Genomic DNA, 19,948 nt, shown 5'->3' on the forward strand with positions numbered 1-19,948 from the left:
GAAAAATCTAATTCAAAGAACAGTTACAATCTGGTGTTTCTAGCAACAACTGATTTACATCAGCTGACGATGTTTGATGAGATGATTTGTTGTCACCTCACCGGTCATTTAGCTGCTGCTCAGTCTTACAAAGCATTTGTTTTTTGCACTATCCCACAAATGTATGCTATAATATTTTATTCTAACTTCTTGGCTATTGGAGTACATTACTGGCATGTGACTAGAGTGTTCCTGACTAACACTCCGTCAGAGCACCATCTGAGTAACAAATAACATTTACATCAAAAACGGCAGCTGCACATAACAGGCAAACTTGTGAGTATGAAAATTACAGTTAGATGTTTGTAAGTATACCAAAAACAGATGAAAAGAACAAGCATTTTTTGACAGAAAGCTGATATTCAGTGTTATTAAATATCCATTTAAAGATCCAACTGGTCCTGTAGTGTCCACTGTTCCATGTGTGACCCTGAATGGCAGCTGGGTCCTTTGTTTAGATACATTTGGCATGAAAATGGCCTGATGTTTTACACGACTCAGAGTCTCAGGTGAGGGATTGGCATGGTGACGTCACGGAAGAACCGATGCACGAGGGCGTTTTTGGCAGATAACCTTTTGTTTGGATCATACTGGAGCATTTCCTGTGAAAATCAAACAAATACTTCAGTCGATACGTTGATTAATTTCATGTACTTATGCAGCTGATTTCTGGGGGTGGGCGAAAATATCAAGACAGCATACAGTAGTATCGTGATGTTTTGTTATAAGCAGATTCCAAGAATCACCCCTGCTAATTACCACACAAACAAACAAACAGGATCAGTTTTTGTATGTTACACAGTAAAACGTGATTAGTTCAGTAAATATGATATTTGAATTGTCAATGTTCTTACGCCGAGCAGCTCCCTTCCATCCTCATCAAGAAGAGGAACCACTTTGGATAAATCCTGTCTGGCCCACTTTGGGAAAGATGGTTTGTAGTCAGGCAGTGATGTCACTCCAGGCCAGATGGTTTCATCAGGTGTTCCCAAGGTTCGGAAGATTCGGAATAACTGGTCGATCTCCGAATCGCCAGGGAATAACGCCCTCCTGGTTATCTGTACAAGAGTGGACAGTGAGGCCAGACTATTGGTGAGATGCTGAGTTATTGTATATCATGTGTAGGTTTATTCACATTAAAGGAATGAGAGTGAGCATATTACCATTTCTGCAAAGATGCAGCCAAGACTCCAGATGTCAACAGCTGTAGAGTAGTATTTGCAGCCAAGGAGGATTTCTGGTGCTCTGTACCAAAGTGTTACCACCTGAAAATCATCACAGTCAAGTGAAGAAAAACACAAAATATTGATTAATTAGTCACAAAAATGTTAACTCATAGAAAACACAACAAATAATCTGACTATACAGTTTAAGCCAATGTGTGCATATTTATATTTTAATTGGAAGATGTTTTTGCTTAACTACATTGTGACAAACATTTTTAAATTAAGATATTTTAACCATATAAATATGTGCTTCAAAAATTGATTTTGGGAGTATAAAAGGAGCACATTTAGTTCATAACAAAACAAATGCTTCATGAGATCAAGGCAAGTGTATCGAACAGAAGAAACATCTAACCAGGGCTGCAACTAAAGTTTATTTTCACAATATGATTTTAAATTGTATGGGAATGTGTGCAGGTTCATTTCACAAAAACACTTGACACTATTTTAACTTAGAAGTTTGTTAGTGAATGTTAATAATAGTTGCACAGCTCACCTCGTGCGTGTACGTGCGGACTGGTATTTCGAAGGCTCTTGCTAGGCCAAAGTCAGCGAGCTTGATCTCCCCCTGAGCGTTGATGAGGAGGTTCTGAGGCTTCAGGTCTCGATGAAGGACTCTGTGAGAGTGACAGAAGGCCAGACCCTGCAGCAGCTGGAAAAGATAACTCTACAAATGCAAGAAAAAAGAAACCTAGGTGAGTCATGATCTCAGATATACATCGTTCAAGCAGATATCAGTATCTAGCTGGCTATCACTAGCCTGTATCACCAAATTAGCTCGTATTTAACCTTGACCAGAGGCAGTGGGATTCCAGTGACTGAGGAAGAGTCCATGAATTTCTTTAAGTCTTGATGAAGGAACTCAAACACAAGGTAGAGCTTGTGCTCCGTGTGGATGACATCTTGCAATCTGAAAGAAATGTGAAGAGATAAGGTGGAATTAAAACTCAAACACGAAAAATATAATCATCTCTCAAAGTAGCTGCAGTTGTAACGTTAATCACTTACTTGACAATATTTGGGTGACTGAGTTCTTTGAGAAGAGAAATCTCTCGGAGGGCAGTGCTTGGTACACCTTCTGTTTCCCTGCATTAAATAAAATTGACATTAACTACTTATATCACCCTGGGTTATGTTGTCATTATAACAAGATTTTTGGATTCAATTTAATTTTTAATCCATTTTATTTATAATGTTATGTACATATCGACAACTGAGACAGTCTTTCAAATAAGTCATTATGCATCACTGCACCATCACTGACTGCAGAGCTATCAAATCAGAAAAAGACTGACAAGCACAGCAATGACTTGTGGTGTGACAGAACGATCATACAACTCTAAACAGTGACTCACTGATGCCACCTGCTGAAAAACTAACATGGTTACTTCTTACTACAGCAAGGCAACACGGAATTAATAAAAAAAAAGTTATCAGAATAGTTGGGATATTAATTTGCGATATAACCTACAGTTTACTTTGTGACATGTCACTTCTTAAAAGTGCCCACCAGATTGACCAGAGAGCTAATTACTTAACTGTTTCGTGAACAGGATTAGAGAGAAATCTGAGAATATTTCTATATGTAAACTCGCACATTAAACATACATTATTTTGTCAATTTTTTTCTGTTACTACAGGTTTGTTGAAACTGAAAAGATGCTGAAATTGATTATTTAATCAGATCTTAAATTGTGAAAAAGGAAATGATGATTGACTTTAGGAGGACATTCACAGAGAGCACAGCGACTGGACAACAACAAGCTCTTCAGACGTCTGATGACCTCATCTAGTTTCATAACACCACTGGGAATGTGAAAATGACCTGTCAGGGAACCTGGAGTTTCTGTAAATGCTCCTCAGAGTTATTGGTTCATGATGAAATGGGAGCATCACACAGCCGCTTACATGCAATGGTGGTTATTGGGTTGAGATCTGGTGACTGTGAAAACTATTTGAGTACAATGAAATCATTGTTGTGTTCAGTGAACCAGTATACGACTATAAGAGCTTTGTGACGTGATGGTGTTTCCTTTTGGAAAAGAAGAAGGCTTCACTGTGGTCATAAAGGGATGGACATGGTGAACAACAACATTAAAGTAGGACGTGGTGTATACATTTTTTTTATACATAACATGAAAGCATACCAACTGAGCATTTAATGCTCAGTTGGTATGCTTTCATACCTTGGGGTGCTTGGGGTGAAGTGTCTGGCCCAAGCACACATCATCGGCATGTAGACAAGTGGAGCCAGGAATCAAACCCACAACCTCCAAATGGTGCCACCATCACCCCTTTGGTCTGGGTTAAACTGAAGGGTCAGTTTCCTTTTCTGAGCTGACCTGAGATGCACCTGGTGAATACTTCTGCTGCTGTCACTCAACTGCTTTTGTTGTTTTTCTGCATTCATTGGTGGTAAAGAGTGGTCATTTAAAGGTGCCATATGTAAGAATGTGGCCAAAAACGGTTACTACATTCAAATTCAAAATACCGAGTTCTTTTAGGTTTAGTTTTCTGACGTAACTGGCAACCCGTGGTTGCTCAGCAGCTGAGACTCTACTGACTGCAATGATTGGTAGACGGTGGTAGGTGGCGCCACATGCCAAAACATGATTTCAAAACATAAACATGATTTGCAGTCTGCAAAAGAGTTTTTTAATGCAAATCTTTTGTCTGTACTGTTGTTGTTGTTGGTGAGTTCAGTTTGTTATATGAACATTATTCCTGAGTCTATGTGACATATTAGCAGGATTTTAAGGCCAGTTGCTTTAGATTTATTACATAATGCACCTTGAAGTTCCTTATTTTTGAACCAGTCAGCTCACGCTCCTCTGACCTCTGGCAATAAAACAATATCTCACACCCAGAGAACTGCTGCTCACTGGATATTTTTATTTTAAGTTTTTGTTGTTGCTGCCATGTTTTGCACATTGCTCGATTGTCAAATGTTCATTACCACCAAGCAGTTCAACAGGTGTACCTAATAAAAGGGAGACTGAGAGTATCCCCTCTGGATATGCACCTGCCATTTTTGTTTTGTTGTCTGTTGGGTATTATGGAAACTACCGTGGGCAGCAAAATGTCAATAAATAACTCTGATTTTACTTTTGTTTGAATGTAGTCACTGGCCACTTTATTAGGTACAACTTACAACCCATTTTGTATTTACACCATAAAAATGAACCGGCTTAAATTTAAATGTGATGGGGCTTATGGTTAAAAACTATATGAGTCAAGTGAAAGTACAGCTTCAGATTTTAAGGATAATGTTTGAGGTGATGTTTTTGTAAATATTCTCCTGTCAAACAGAGGGAAACAGCTGAGGAGTGTTCAGGATGATGGACCTAAACAACCCTGTGACGTTCACTTACGTGTCCAGCCTTATTTTCTTTAGAGCCACAGTTTCTCCGGTGACTTTGTTCTTGGCTTTATAAACCACACCATACGTCCCTTCTCCAATCTTCTCTACCTTCTGAAACGTATCCATAGTTTCCTCTTGGATAACTTTGGTGTTAGCCAGTTAGCAACACCCTCCTCTTTGTGTCGGAGCTAACAGCCGCTCGGTGGCTACAGGGGCAAACGTTCACGAGCAGAGCGTGGACCGACATATAATTAACGACTCCTCTGGGCTGGTTTAGGCGCTCCGGACTCTCCACAGCCTGGGAAGAGACTTGTTTCTCTGGTCAGAGTCAGGCTGAACACCATAAAAGCCGTGGAAAGGCTCATTAGTTATTGTTTGCACTTGTTTCCAGTGTGGATTAGCGCGGCGGCTGCTCCTCGGATTGGAAAACACTGAACCAACCAACAGAGCAGTGTTTCCCGCCTTACCGAGAGAAGCGCTTGATTCTGTGCTCAAGACACACCGACTACTGGAGCCGGGCGGAACTTCTGAATTCTTATAGTCGCTGCATCACGAGCGTCCTCTGAGAGAATTGCTGGTTCAATAAACGTTACATTAGAGAGTCAGTGACGTGTTTTTCAAACGCACTGTCAGTGGTTTTAACGTGAATGGGCGCGAGGCGGGAGACGGAGTCGTCGTATGTCGGCGTATGCGCAGGGATCAAACGAACAGCCCTCACAAGTCACATGGTCACATGACGATGACGTTTTACGTCAACGGCGGACGTTTATTCATGAGAAAAAGTAAAACATTATGTAGAATGCTAAACAAATAGAATACATAAGCATTGAAACATTATCACATGTAATTACATACTAATTAAACAATGGGTACAACACATGTTAATTTAGTTATTTATTTAAAAATAGTTTTGGCAGTCCTTTTTCTCCTGTTTCTCTTTGTATATTGGTTTGTTTACATGTTTTTGAATTCTGTTTATGTGTTTGTGTTTCTGTTTAGCTTCTGCTTACATATTTTGTATTCAATGTAGTACGTATGATACGTGATTAACAGGAAAGAGGTAAAAAAAAATAAGTAATTGGAGTACCAATATTTTCAGAAACAATTAATGAAATAAAAACAAAATAAATAACAAACAAACAGAAAGTGTCCCTCATTGTTGACTGAAAAAACATAATTATGGGAAATTTTACAGGTTAAATTAAAGCAGTAAACTGGTGCTTTCTCTATCTACTGCAGAGGATGGAGGGGAATGACTGCTGCTCCCTCTAGTGAAAGAAAGTGAGGCTGTGTAATCACTGTCACCCTGTGGAAAACAAAAAATAACACAGCCTTAAAAAAAAAAACAGATTGAAGGAATTCATGAATTAATTCAGACAAATAAAAATATATAAATTGTATATAAATGAAGGACAAGAACAATCAATAACACAAAGAATGTAAAACTTTTGCAACGTGAGAAAATAGGAGTAGGAGAGTGTTGTAAACTTATCAAGCCCTATACTCCCTTTTTATGTTAAATCATTAATATGCTTTTTAATATCTATGAACATACCAGGTAGAAAATATAACAATTAAGATAATATTTATGCAGACTAACCAGAATATATACAGCATGACCTTAATATTTACAGTACCACCTGAGAAAATGTTGAAGTAACACTATTGTCACCAACGTTTAAATACAGTTGTGTAAATAGATCGAGCAAAGTCAGCTACAGACTTTTCACAGGAGGCAGATTTATTCCCAATAAGACAATTTCCTCTCTCACCATCATCCTCCTCTTCCTCACATATACTTCACACACAGGTATAGTGACATTAGATTAAGATGGATCGAGAGAACAGGTGACTCTGATTGTTATTATTTAATTATTTGTTATCTGTTTCATTTTCTATGCACTCCGGTTAAAAGTGCTCAGCTCCAACAGGATCACATACATACACACCACAGTTTGAGAACCAAGGTTGTAGAGAACATATATATATATAAATACATGTAAATAGTTCATGAAATTAGATGGATATTTCAATTTAAATAGTGTATTCAATTGTTATTCCACATGTTTTCCTCCTGATCCCCTCAGCCTTTCACCACCCACCTGCACCCTGTGAGTGCTTCAGTGTTCCTCCAGGGTCACACCCAGATTATTCAGTTACAAAGCCTCCAGGCAAAAGTGAGCTGCAGGGCCTCAATCAAAGCTCCTGTTTCCCCCTTTAGTTAAACATGCAACCAGGGGCCCCAGCAGGAATTGAGCTGGTGGTATAGCAGTTATATGATACAGCTTGTGCCTTTGTTATATTTACTAGTGTGCAAACGTTGTAGCCAGTGTGAAAAATGCAGTATATTAGGAATGATTTCACAGATATAGATCATGAAAACAGGAGAAGTGGGGTGCAGAAACATGGTAGCAGGTACTCTGGTTTATTTGCCTTAGGGCAGGAGGGCAGAACAATAATGATCATTTGAAATTCTTGATGAGCATGGTGGATGTCCCTTGAAAGTTTGGCAATTCTGCAAAGGGAGCTGGGGATTTTGTCAGGATTAATGTTCTTAACGCTGACAAAAAACAAGCAGACATGTATCCATCATGCAGTACCAGTGTCAGGGAGGTGTCTGACTTTCATGGGAAAAAATTACGGTGGCCCTGAGGTGCAAAACACAAACGCAAATCACAAAACGCAAATCAAAAAACACAAACGCAAATCAAAAACACAAAAACATTAACTCAAAATGGTAACACAAATCACACAACACAAAAGCAGAAAACACAAAAACATCAACTCGCAACGCAAACACAAAAGCAGAAAACACGAAAACATTAACTCACAACGCAAACACAAATGCAGAAAACACAAAAACATGAACTCACAACGCAAACACAAAAGCAGAAAAAACAAAAACAATAACTCACTTAAGCTCACTTGGTAGAGCTGCCGTTCCATGTAGAAGTGCACACTACAGATAGCCCCAGTTCAAATCCCGCCCCAAGCAGTAAACACAAACACAAAAGCAATTAACACAACAACATTATCTCACAACTGAAACGCAAATCATAAAACGCAAACAAAAAAGCAGACAACACAACGGAAATGCATGTAAAAACGGAAACGCAACTAAAAAAACGACAACGAAAAAACGTTGTTTCCCACGATCGACCAGTGTCATCGCTCATGTGTTTGTGTTTTCTGCTTGGGACGGGATTCGAACTGGGACAGCAGCTCTACTAAGTGAGCTACAGTGAGTCATTGTTTTTGTGTTTTCTGCTTTTGTGTTTGCGTTGTGAGTTAATGTTTTCATGTTTTCTGCTTGTGTGATTTGTGTTTGCGTTGTGAGTTAATGTTTTCGTGTTTTCTGCTTTTGTGTTTGTGTTGTGTGATTTGCGTTTCGGTTTTGAGTTAATGTTTTTGTGTTTTTGATTTGCGTTTGTGATTTGCATTTGTGTTTTTTGATTTGCGTTTTTGTTTTGTAATTTGTTTGTGTTTTTGATTTGTTTTGTGTTTTGTGATTTGTGTTGTGCTTTGCACCTCAGGGCCACCGTAAAAAATACATCAAAATGTATTTCAAAATAAAAAACCAAACATCCAATTAAAATGTATCAAAATAAACTACAAAATTCAGTAGCCACAACATGTATCAAAATAAAAAACTGAATCTGACTCAGCAGAGAGGGAGAATTAATCTGAGGTGACTATATTGACACATAGTGTAATGTAAATGTTGTGTTATTGCAGCCAATAGTACAACCTCATTTGGGGACATTTCTTACATAAAAGGAGCTTCAATAGCCCATAATATGAGCCAGAGTATGGGGTTATCACTCTTCTGTGAGAACAGTCGTGAATTTTTCTAAAAATATAAAGTTGAATAAGACATCTCAATAGAATACAAATTACAAAATAATATTTTGTATTTGAAATATGTATTTTAAATACATGCATTAGAAATCCTGCCTGTCCCTGGCATCCGATTGCAGCAAAATGACCCTAAACATACAACCAATATCATTATCCATGGACCTATTATGAGATAGGTCTCATTATGAGACCTGTAAGTGATGGTGCGTCCCACACAGAGCCCTAATCTCAACATCATCAAAAGTGTTTGGGATTAAATGAAGAGACAGAAGGATTTAAACCAGATCTGTGGTTGGTTCTCCAAGATGTCTGGGACTTCCTTCCTGCCACAATTGTGTGCAAGTGTCACACCAAATATTGATTTAATTGAGATTTTTCTTTATTTTCCAACAGTTTAGATACATATCAGCATCCTAACTGTTCAGCACGTTTTGACACGTAACAGGCCACGGGTCAGTGGATTACGATTGTGCAATAGTTCAATCAATACTTTAGGTACCAGGCTAATATTAGGCATCAGATGTCCATTAAAACAGCATCTGTTGATGTAACTCAACATGGAGGCAAACCAATGGTGCACATGACCAAAGCCCAGAGGCTTGAAGTTCCTCTGTGAATGACATTCCTTTCCTTGAAAGCTCTGAAAGTGGTTGTTTTGGCCACTAAACGCTGGTTTTTACTCCGGTGACCTGTTAAAAGTCTTCTGATGAAAGTCCTTTAATGTTTCAGTTTTGTTTGCAGTGATGAGGCGGAACAATGAAGGAATTAGGAGCAAACCATGTGAAAACATCAACTTTAGTGTTGTTGCTGCTGTATTTGTGAACTTATTTGACTTTCTGGTCTGATCGTTAGGTGGCTTTTAACAATTCGGATGGTTCTATTGATCGTACTTTTATTCAGCTACAGAACACAACCCCAACATTTATGTGTGTAAGCATGTGTGACTGCAGGAGGCTGTTTATATAATGTTTAGACCTAAATTCAACTGTGGCATAATGCTAAACGTCCTCAAAATGTCTCCGAACTGCAAGAATAATGCTGCTCGGATGCTGTACAGTGGAAACTAATGAAAGAAAGAAAGAAGCTAACGGAAAACTATTTGCGGCATGTTAAATCAGGTGCTCTGGTGGGATGGATTTATTTCCCCCTGAACTTTGCTGTAAGCACATGAGAGGTCACATGTAGTGCAGTGTGAGCAGTCCCAAAGACATGAGACGGCATCAGTGAGGAAAGCACGAGTCAGAGTAAGAACAGAGCTCACAATGAGCAACTCTGGAGTGAAGGTCTTTCTCTTAGTTTCCCCTTTATTTATTTAAAAGTTCTTAATCAACTATCGATACCTTTGTGCAACTTTTGTTTTTTTGGCCGTTACCAGAGTAAAATAAATAAATGAAGGGGACTTCAAAAGAAAACAATATTACAGACATAAAACATTAAATATACTATATATATATATATATATATAGTATATATCCTAACCCTTGTTAGGAATATTTTCATAATTTATAGTAAATCAATACATATTTATAAATTCAAGAGGGAACATTTAAATTGATGTAATAATTATGAAATTGTACCTCTTTTACAAAGGCCCTTAAAACCCCAATACAAATAAAAAGTCTACAACAAACAAATAGTTTTTTCATGTAACAAACTTTGCTATTACATTTTACATTTTTATAGCTCATGACTTCTGAGAATGATTACACTCTGGCTATCAGAAAAACATTAATAATTCATTCTGATGTATCAGTGATATCTTGTTTCAGGAATTATCGATGTTATCTGCTCACGTTGCTACATGTGGGCATGTTTCATCAAAACTAGACATGCCAGGCAAAACACACATGTTCAACATTTAAAAAACATCCATGTTCACATGATAAAAATATTTTTTTAGGCATTAAACGAAAGACAGAGAAAAATAAATACATAAATTACCCAAATCATGAAAACTAATTCATAATAAATATAAAATCATGTCAGATCAAAAGGGTACAGGGTGATATAACATTACATTATTGTTTTCTTTTTTTAATATATATATATCATCTTTATTCTGTACGACTTAAACTACAATTTTAAGTGAGAGGTTTTATTTGCGGGTCGAAAAATGTAGCTTTTGTAAATAATAACACATATTTTACGAAGCATATGTTCTAAGTGTAAAGTGATTTTAGTTCATGAATCAGCCCATTCACCTTGTGTTCTCATCCTAATGGAGATGAAAGTGGATGATTGATGAGGATGTATGTCACAAACAGAGCATGGGTGCGTCTGCGTTGATGCGAGCACAGATTCTTAGAGCTGCAGCAGCCTGAGGTGGATGGCAGGATGTGGACAAATGGCTGTAAAAATAAAAGGATGCCATTGATTTGCAGTCCACACACTCATCTTGTGACGCCTGTGCTCACATAGCTGTAAAGTCATACGTCAAACACCGGCATGACTCCAGCTAAGCTCACTCACAGTCTCTCACCACACTCACGTACAAGATTTTCTAACAATGCACTTCCATCACTTTGTGATATTACTGTAGGACGTGTAACATCACAATCGGAAAATTATATTTTCAAAACTGATTTGAACTTTATTGTGATTCAAGAGTAAAACAACAAAAAAGAAAACAAGAATATATCATTAGCTCTGGTAATAACGTTCATTGTAAATGATTTCAAATGTTATGAATGAAAACAACACAACAACAGCACGTACCTCTGTTCTTAAAGTGGGTGGTGCCAGTTTTACAGACTCACAATGATGTCAGAGGTGAGAAGAACTTTTATGGTAATTCAGGACCAAGGCCCTCTTAAAGAGAGTGGGGAGATATTTCTTAAATCTCTCTGGGGCTGGTGTTGGGGCTCAGGACTGCTAGGTGAGGATCGGGGCTCGGACTGTAGAAGACACACAGACACAGACACAATCAGGATGACCACTCAGACTCTGGTGCTGCTGCTTTTGGCTTTTACATCAGCCAGTGCAATTCGTGAGTACATCTCAACTTCTTTCTTTTCACACATTATCACCTTTTACATCTCTTTTATTCTGCACTATCTGGAGCCCAAATATTAACTGTTTCACACCACATTCTGCAACTGAAAGAGATCAACTGTTTCTTTCTTAGAACAACTAGGGAACAATTGAGATATTTACATCTCATTTGACACTGATACAACATACTGTCTATAGAAACAATTCATAAAGGATAATGAGTGACATCTTTCCACTCATTGGCATTTTTTAGAAGGTTTAAAAGCATAATGTGAGTCGAAATTAACTTTGTTAACTTTGAGCGATTTGTTGTATGAGATGTAAAACCAATTTACTCGGTCTAGCGAAACAAATGTATTTTCCTTTAATAACAAAGTCACTCTGTGTCTTTTTGTAGAGCACAAATTGAAAGGCAAACAGAAATTTTTTCATTTTACACTTATTTCACGCTGACACACTTCACACTCTTAAACAAAGGGAAGATTTGCAAACATTAGCACGCCAATGTCACACAATTACATAATTTCTCATGCCAATTTTCCAAATGTAAGTGATGTAATTTGGACAATGGAATTGTAATTCATGTTTTTAAATAATGAGTGTATACATGGTGATGTGGTTTTTCAGGGAAAGGTTGTTTTAGATATACTTAATGTCATTTTCACACACTATTCTTTTTAGGACATCCATGAATTTGGACAACCTAAAGAAAAGTTTCATCCCCAACCTTACTCATACTCAGTTAATGCGTAACCCTAACCTTAACCTAACCACAATTCAAATAATAGCCTTATATTCGGCTAAGATTTGATTATAAAAAGAGTTTCTGCCACATTAGGACCATGTTTAGGTTTCAATGAGTACTACTGTTCCTGACTGGGTCAATGTTTGTACCAAAAAAAAGTACAGCTACTTGTTTGGCGCAGCATTCAGAGAGGACCCTCATAGACATAATGCATTCTATAGCCCCTTACCCTATCCTTAACCATCACAACTAAGAGGTGGTGGTTTATAAGTTTGTTGGTCCTCACAAAGATTTACATACAAGAACACACACACACACACACACACACACACACACACACACACACACACACCCACACACACACACACACACACCCACATACACCCACACACACACACACACACACACACACACACACACACACACACACACACACACACACACACACACACACACACACACACACACACACACACACACACACACACACACACAGTGTGAGGAAAAAGCCACTGAGTCTGGAATCCCTCTTTCCTCATGCCGGGATTATTGATGCTGCTGCTCAGCTGACGGTCACATGAAGGGGATTGAGGGAGATTGCAGGTCATGTGACTCCCACTGCTAAGAACCCCTGGCACTCCTGACTCCCCCATCCACACCAGAAACAGGACGCCGCTCACGTTTAAATCTTTTATTATTGATGTTGCTTTATTATCATAAAGAGATTGTGTCTCTTTTTAAAAGCCAACATCCTTAAACTCTAATAAAATATGTAGTTGGTAAAATAATAAAAATATATATGTAATGACAGACGCACAACCAAAACTAATAGAAATTAAATGCATTTTACATTTGTAAAGACACAACAGCTTTGCCCTTTTTGTCACATTTGAAACTTTTGATGGTGTTGATTGTGTTTGTGATATCCCTTGCAGAGCGTAGAAGTCAGTTCACACGTTATCGCTCATGGAACTCAAAGATGTATCCTGTCTGGAAAGATGGAGACGCGAGGTTCAGAAACTGTTGGTTTGGTGAGCAAACTCACTCTTTTGTCTTAAATGGTCTTGAATACAGAAATGCTGTTGTTAAATTGATGTTAAATTGAGCATGATCTCTGCCCCCAGGTGGTGAAGTAACGTTTGATGTTAAAAATGATGCACCTACTCTGACTGGAGCAAGAACAACCTTCAATATTAATCTAAATTTCCCACCAAATCAGACAGCGCTCACAAATGGGCAGGTGGTCTGGGCGCAGAACTGCACCATCAATGGTAAGATATGAGAACCCTTTTTTCATGGTTGAAAACACAACCAATGACAATTATTTTTATACAGCTTTTATTGCCTCAGTGTAATGTACTATTATGTACAAATAATGTATTCTTTTTTGCACCTTATGTCAATATATGCATATTTAATATTCTTTTATTTTTTTATTGATGTTCATTTCAATCAATCAATCTTTCAATCATTTGTGTTCTTCCTCAGGACAACAGTATCAGCAGGGTCAGGCTGTGTACCCAGACCAGGAAACTCCACAGGTGGGACTTTTCCCAGACGGCTCACGGTTCACCAGGAGCCTAGAGAAGAAACCTCACTATGTGTTTGTGTGGAAGACGTGGGGTAAAGACTTTAAAATGCAATACTTTTTTTTAGTAAGGTGATGTGAAATACTGACGCTCCATTTGAGGTTAACAGAATCCCTAAATAAATTACTACTGAAGAGATGCGTTAAGGGAAAACTAAGTTGTCAAATGTAACTATGACACCACAGTCTCCATATATATACAGTATATTATAAACAGCTGTAGAAATGACTGTGAAATTGTCAATGAGAAGTTTCTCCTCTAGCCTTTGGCCACACACACATAAACAGTGTGTGTGTGTGTGTGTGTGTGTGTGTGTGTGTGTGTGTGTGTGTGTGTGTGTGTGTGTGTGTGTGTGTGTGTGTGTGTGTGTGTGTGTGTGTGTGTGTGTGTGTGTGTGTGTGTGTGTGTGTGTGTGTGTGTGTGTTGTTTACAGTTTAACCATACTAATTCCATATAGTGTACATGTGTGTACTGTAATTGTTATTGGTCATGTGTTTAGACTGTATATAAAAATGTACTTGGTCTAAAACTAATTCCACTAGTTAAACAAAATTGACATGTTTTATTGAAGAAGAGCTGAAACTTGAAATCGAGACCATTAATTTATTTTTGCATCTAACAGAATCGCCCCGTGGTGGCTAACTGAAACTTTCATCCAACTTCCTAGACTTTTCAAAGTCTAGGAAGTCTAGGCCATGTTCATGTTTTTATATATATATATCCAATCTATGGCTGTGCGTCATTACTTGTCCATCTATTAAACTTTCTGTAAGTTTTACATGCTGTACATTTTACAACAATTTAGGGCCCCTGGGTTCATTAAATCATGCTTGCCTGTGTTGGTAAATAAGTTCATGGATCAAAATGCTTTAACAGAGATTTCAACCAGGAACAAAACAGATCTGAATTGAAGTTATTAAAGCATTGTTTTAATAAATTATCTCATTGATGTTCTGTTTAAGGACGTTATTGGCAAGTGGCAGACGGCCCATCCTCCTCCCTCACCATTGGTACAGACAATGTACCCCTGGGCTCCTACAGCATGGAGGTTGTCATCTACCACTGTCGGGGCAAAAACAAGTTCATCCCTCTCGGCTATGCCTCCTCCGTCTTCATTGTCACAGGTAACCAACTCATCGATTTCTGAGCCAACCTTTAACAATTACCATTCCACACAAAATATCTCATTAACATCTCTTGATCTATCATCAGACCAGGTTCCCTTCAGTTTGTCCCTCAACCAAGTCGATGATATAAACCAGGACGACCAGAACTTCATCCAGAACCGAGCCATTGCTTTTAGTGTCAATCTCCACGATCCCAGTCAGTATCTCAGCACTGCAGACATCAGCTTCAGCTGGGACTTTGGCGACAGCTCCGGGACTCTGATCTCCAGAGAGCGCACGGTCACACACACGTTCCTCACTGTTGGAACCTTCAAACCTCAGGTGGTCCTGATGGCAACCATTTCCAACGGATGTGCAAACCCCACTGCTGGTGAGATTTTATCGTTTGTTCTTTAAATGCAATCCCATGTCTGAGTTAAGTTTTTCTCAGTGGCTTATAACTTTTCCTTCAGTGGCTACAATGGATGCCTCTGCTGTTCCAGCTGAAGGAGGAGATGCAATCGCTCTTCCTGCTTCTGATGCCACTCCACTAGCCGCAAATACAGAAGATGCAGCAGCAACTGATAATACGGACGCATCGGCAGTGGAGGTTGCCTCAGTGGCACCTGCAGTTGATGCAGCTGTTGTTCCAGAAGAACAAGATCCTGCAAACCCTGCTGCAGAAGAAACAGATGCTACAGCAGAAGAAACAGATGCTACAGCAGAAGAAACAGATGCTACCGCAGAAGAAACAGATGCTACCGCAGAAGAAGCTGAAACCGTTGACCCTGCAGCAGTAGTGGTGACAGATTCAGCTGAAGAAGACGTGCCTGTGATTGACGCTGCTGTTGCTTCAGTTGCTCCTGTTGCAGTTGAGGTCGCCGCCGGTGTCACTGTTGCTCCTGTGGCAGAGGAACCTGTAGAGCAAGAGGCTGAAGTTGTGGCCACTGCTGCTGCTGCTGCTGCTGCTGTTGATGCTGCTGCTGCTGCTGCTGTTGATGCTGCAACTGATGCTGTTGATGCTGCAACTGATGCCGTTGACGCTGCTGTGACTGATGCTGTTGATGCTGCTGCTGTTGATGCTGCAACTGATGCCGTTGACACTGCTGTGACTGATGCTGTTGATGCTGCTGATGTTGTTGATGCTGCTGCCGCTGCTGCCGTTGATGCTGCAGCTGCTGCTGTTGATTCTGCAGCTGATGCCGCTGATGCTGCTGTGACTGATGCCAATGATGCTGCTGCTGCCGTTGATGCCGCTGCTGCTGATGTTGTTGACGATGCTGCAGAGGTTGTCCAAGCTGAAACAGAAGCCCCCGATGATAACGTTGTTGCTCCAGTTGCCACTGAGGCCACAGCCATAGAGGAGGCAGCACCGGCTGATACTGAGGCTGAAGTGCAGGAAACTGAGAATGAAGTTGTGGCCACTGCAGCTGCAGCAGGTGAGTATTTACTGTAAACTAAAATAAGCATGCATTAAATTAAAAAGACCATATTTGTAACAAATGATTGTATTATATCTGCAGAGCAAGCAGCTGGTGAAGGTGAGATTCAAGCTGAGGTGGAAGCAGATCCAGCACAAATTGCCCTTGTTGTGGCTAAAAGACAAGCCCCAGAACTGACTGCTGACTGCATGGTGTACCGTTATGGCTCCCTGGCAGCCACTGTAGATGTCGTTCGTAAGCAAACACTATTTTTTTTTGTATTTATGGCACTTTAGACTTAACTAATAACAGAATGTTTTGATACAAACTGTGATTTAATATCCTCTTTGTTCATCTTTCAATCCTGCAGAGGGTATTGAAAGTGTAGAGATCGTGGAGGTGTCCAACGTTGTGGCAGTGATGACTGAATTAAATCAAAATGCTGTGGATGTCACCATTTCCTGCCAGGGAAGGTGGGTAGAACCATTCATTATAGTCATCGGGTGATAACACAAGCCTGTCCAAAGTTAGAACAGTTGGACAACAGAAAGCTGTGTGCATTGTATACAGTTGTTGTTAATCTGATTTCCACTACATGTCTCATTCCAAACTATCCTTTTTTTCAGTCTACCAAGTGAGGTCTGCACAGTCATTTCAGATGCTGACTGTATCACACCGGTTACAACTGTGTGTAACATAGCCACACCCTCTCCAGACTGTCAGATGATCCTCCGTCAATTCTTCAATGACACTGGAGTGTTCTGCCTCAATGTCTCCTTGACCAATGACGTCAGTCTGGCTGTGGCAAGTGCTAGAGTCAGCGTAACAGTAGGTGAGTAAAGGAACAATCCATCAATAGACTCTAAATTATTAAATCTATATGTTATTTTGTCTCATTCATTTAATGTGCTTCACTTACAGCCTCTGGTGGTTCCCCAGCTGGAACAGCCGCTACAGTACTGGGTGTGATGGTCCTCGCCTGCGTCGTCTGCTGTATTGGTTTAATGTACAGGTCAGTCATTTATCAACTGAGACCCTGAAAATAATGGAAAAATAACTTACAAGCAAAGGTACTGTAACTATGGTAATGATTTACATTGGTGTTTTATGTAAAAAAAAAAAAAAAAAAAGGGTTATTCTCAGCATCACCTTTGATGTCATGATGTGATCCACAGTGGGTGTTATGGATCTTTCTTTTTTTAATGTTGTAATAGCAGAAAAAGCATGTTTACAGTATTAGAACGAGAAAAGGTCCAGGGATGATTGAGCCCTGTTGGACTCCTGAGGTAATTGGTAGAACTACAAAAACAAAAACTTGTGAAAGTCTGCAGCCATATACAGCATATAAAGCTACCATAACTGAAATGACCATCCCTGCAGCTATGCCACAGTGCCTAAAAACTATATTGATTGACTATATTGGGAATATCTAAATTGATTTCACCTTCTATAATGTCCTTCTCCTAACAACACTTCAGATTATCACACTGAGTGGGTTCAAGTAGGAACTGTATGTGAAAATGTGAGCATAACATCTACTATTACAAAAAAGTGACCATAATCAAACCATAAAAAACGCATTACATGACAACCATCTTCTTTACTTTTTATGCTTTTGTTTCTTAAAGAACTTTGATTTATTTTGTGCCATATACACATTTCACTTATATCATGTATCCTGTGTATCCTCACAGACGCTCTAAGCAGTACCAGCCACTGACAGAGGACCACGCTGTCAATAATGGAGGCAGCTCAGCCGTAACATCAGTGCCTTTGTTGCTGTGGAACTTGCTGAGCCGACATTCACCAGGGGAAAGTCGTCCACTGCTTCAGGGGAGACTCGTGTGAATATATCACCAGCAGCTTAAGCACTCAACATCAACTGCATTCATTACCATATCAGCTTTAATCACATACTGTATATTGTAACTTCCATACATCCGATTTAAGCCACAACCACTTTTGTGAAACAACCCCATGTGAAAAAGAGGAATTTGAAATGTTTCAGAGAAAAGTTATATTTATTTTGACACGAATAGTTGATAGAAGCCACAATGATGATCTGTGGCCAATTTATACTAAACTAATTAGAAAATCATGATAAGCACAATTCAGTTTAATTTCTTTACCATGTAATTTACATTCTGTGCACCAAACAATGCTATTACCTTTGGTACCCTGAAATAAATAAATAAAATGCAATTTTGTCACTATTGTATGCTTCTGTCTCCCATATATTGTTCAATAATGTCTGTTAAAGGGAGAAGAATTACACTCTCATGCTTAGATGAAGAACTGTAACATGCGATTTGTGTGAGTACTGAAAGCTAACTTCTTAATGATTATTGCACAAATTAAATTCAAAAGTACCACATGCTTGTATGCCTCAATTTGTGGTTGGAGGAAAGAGGACCAGGGGCCTCATTTATAAAACTGTGCGTAGGACCGACGTCAAAATCGGCGTACGCACGAAGCACAGAAAGTGCTTACGCACAAAAATATCCTGATTTATAAAACAGTGCGCACGCACGTCCTACGCTGATTTCCCTTTATAAATCACAATCTACTCTAAATGTGGCGCACCTGTTTGCGGGTCATACCACGCCCATATTTGCCGATAAATATTCAGAGAAACGCCCCTCATAAATATTGATTCATGACTGAAATCATGCCGAAATCGGAGAGAAAGGCCAAATAACGTAATTTCACGAGGTGGAAATACTTGTCGGGGAGGTGGAGAAGAGGAAGGCTTTATTGTTTGGTGTTCTAGAGTGGCAGCATGTGGCGGATAATGTCAATGCTGTTTCATCAGAAGGTCGGAGTGTGGCCGAGGTGAAAAAAAAGTGATCAGACATTAAAGTAGACGCAAAAAAGCGCCTGGAGTCACACAGGCAGAGCGTCTGTGCCACGGGCGAGGAACAGGCCAACCGGAGCTCACCCCGCTGGATGAAAAACTGGTGGGGATCATCGGGGAATCCCTCCTGAGTGGAGAGGTGACGGAGGTTTAGGGGGACACCCATGCAGGTGTCGCGCCAATGTAGGTATATCCGACAGAAAGTGTTGCCGCGGAGGCGGAGAAACAGTGGTGCGCTTGCTTTCACCCAAGTAAATTAAAACAATTGCATTGTTTAATGATGTATTTTATGTATACTTCACATACTACTCTATAACGTCTGGCAAAGATATGGGGGGAAACACATTAATTCAGACTGTTTACCTGTCTGCCATAATTTGTATCCCCCCATATTTTTGGCTAGAATAGAAGAAAGCTGTTAATAATACCAGAGGTTATAGACTAGTATGTGAAGTACACATAAAATAAATCATTAAACAATGCAATTTTGAGTTTTAATTTACTTGGGTGAAAGCAAGCGCACCAATGTTTCTCTGCCTCCGCCTCCGTGGCCAGGGTGAACACTTTCTGTCGGGGATACCTACATTGGCACAACACCTGTCGCCAGAAACCCGAGTGTTGTGAGCACTTGGAGCGGGACTGGCACGGCGTGGTTTCTGCGGGTGCTCCTCTCTAAGGATGGGCCCAATGCCGCACACAGATCCAAGAGGACAGCTCGTGGGAGTCGGAAACGGCTCATCAGCCACTCATCACTGTTG

General features: G+C 39.6%; 2 protein-coding genes across 4 annotated transcripts; one reads left to right on the forward strand and one right to left on the reverse strand.

The window, feature by feature from the left end:
• Positions 1-518: 518 nt before the first annotated feature.
• Positions 519-4,752, reverse strand: cdk2 (cyclin dependent kinase 2; the record flags this gene model as incomplete). 3 transcript variants are annotated; one of them, XM_083888545.1, is made up of 7 exons in its annotated part: positions 519-641; positions 894-1,097; positions 1,203-1,304; positions 1,762-1,932; positions 2,055-2,175; positions 2,274-2,351; positions 4,637-4,752. In XM_083888545.1, 7 exons carry the CDS (start codon positions 4,750-4,752, stop codon positions 537-539), a joined length of 897 nt encoding a protein of 298 aa, XP_083744671.1. In that variant the 3' UTR covers positions 519-536. The 3 variants fall into 3 exon arrangements, with proteins under 3 accessions (XP_083744671.1, XP_083744672.1, XP_083744673.1); XM_083888546.1 differs by lacking the exon at positions 1,203-1,304; XM_083888547.1 differs by lacking the exons at positions 1,203-1,304; positions 2,274-2,351.
• A 6,660-nt stretch (positions 4,753-11,412) lies between these two features.
• On the forward strand, positions 11,413-18,184 carry pmela (premelanosome protein a; the record flags this gene model as incomplete). Its single annotated transcript, XM_083887941.1, has 13 exons — positions 11,413-11,470; positions 13,156-13,251; positions 13,345-13,491; positions 13,709-13,843; positions 14,772-14,933; positions 15,022-15,306; positions 15,389-15,925; positions 16,202-16,354; positions 16,439-16,591; positions 16,707-16,809; positions 16,963-17,168; positions 17,258-17,348; positions 18,031-18,184. The coding sequence occupies 13 exons, from the start codon at positions 11,413-11,415 to the stop codon at positions 18,182-18,184; spliced, it is 2,280 nt and encodes a 759-aa protein (XP_083744067.1).
• Between the last annotated feature and the right edge of the window lie 1,764 nt (positions 18,185-19,948).

The sequence above is a fragment of the Microchirus variegatus genome, assembly GCF_963457635.1.
Source record: "Microchirus variegatus genome assembly, chromosome: 4".
Classification (NCBI taxonomy): domain Eukaryota; kingdom Metazoa; phylum Chordata; class Actinopteri; order Pleuronectiformes; family Soleidae; genus Microchirus; species Microchirus variegatus.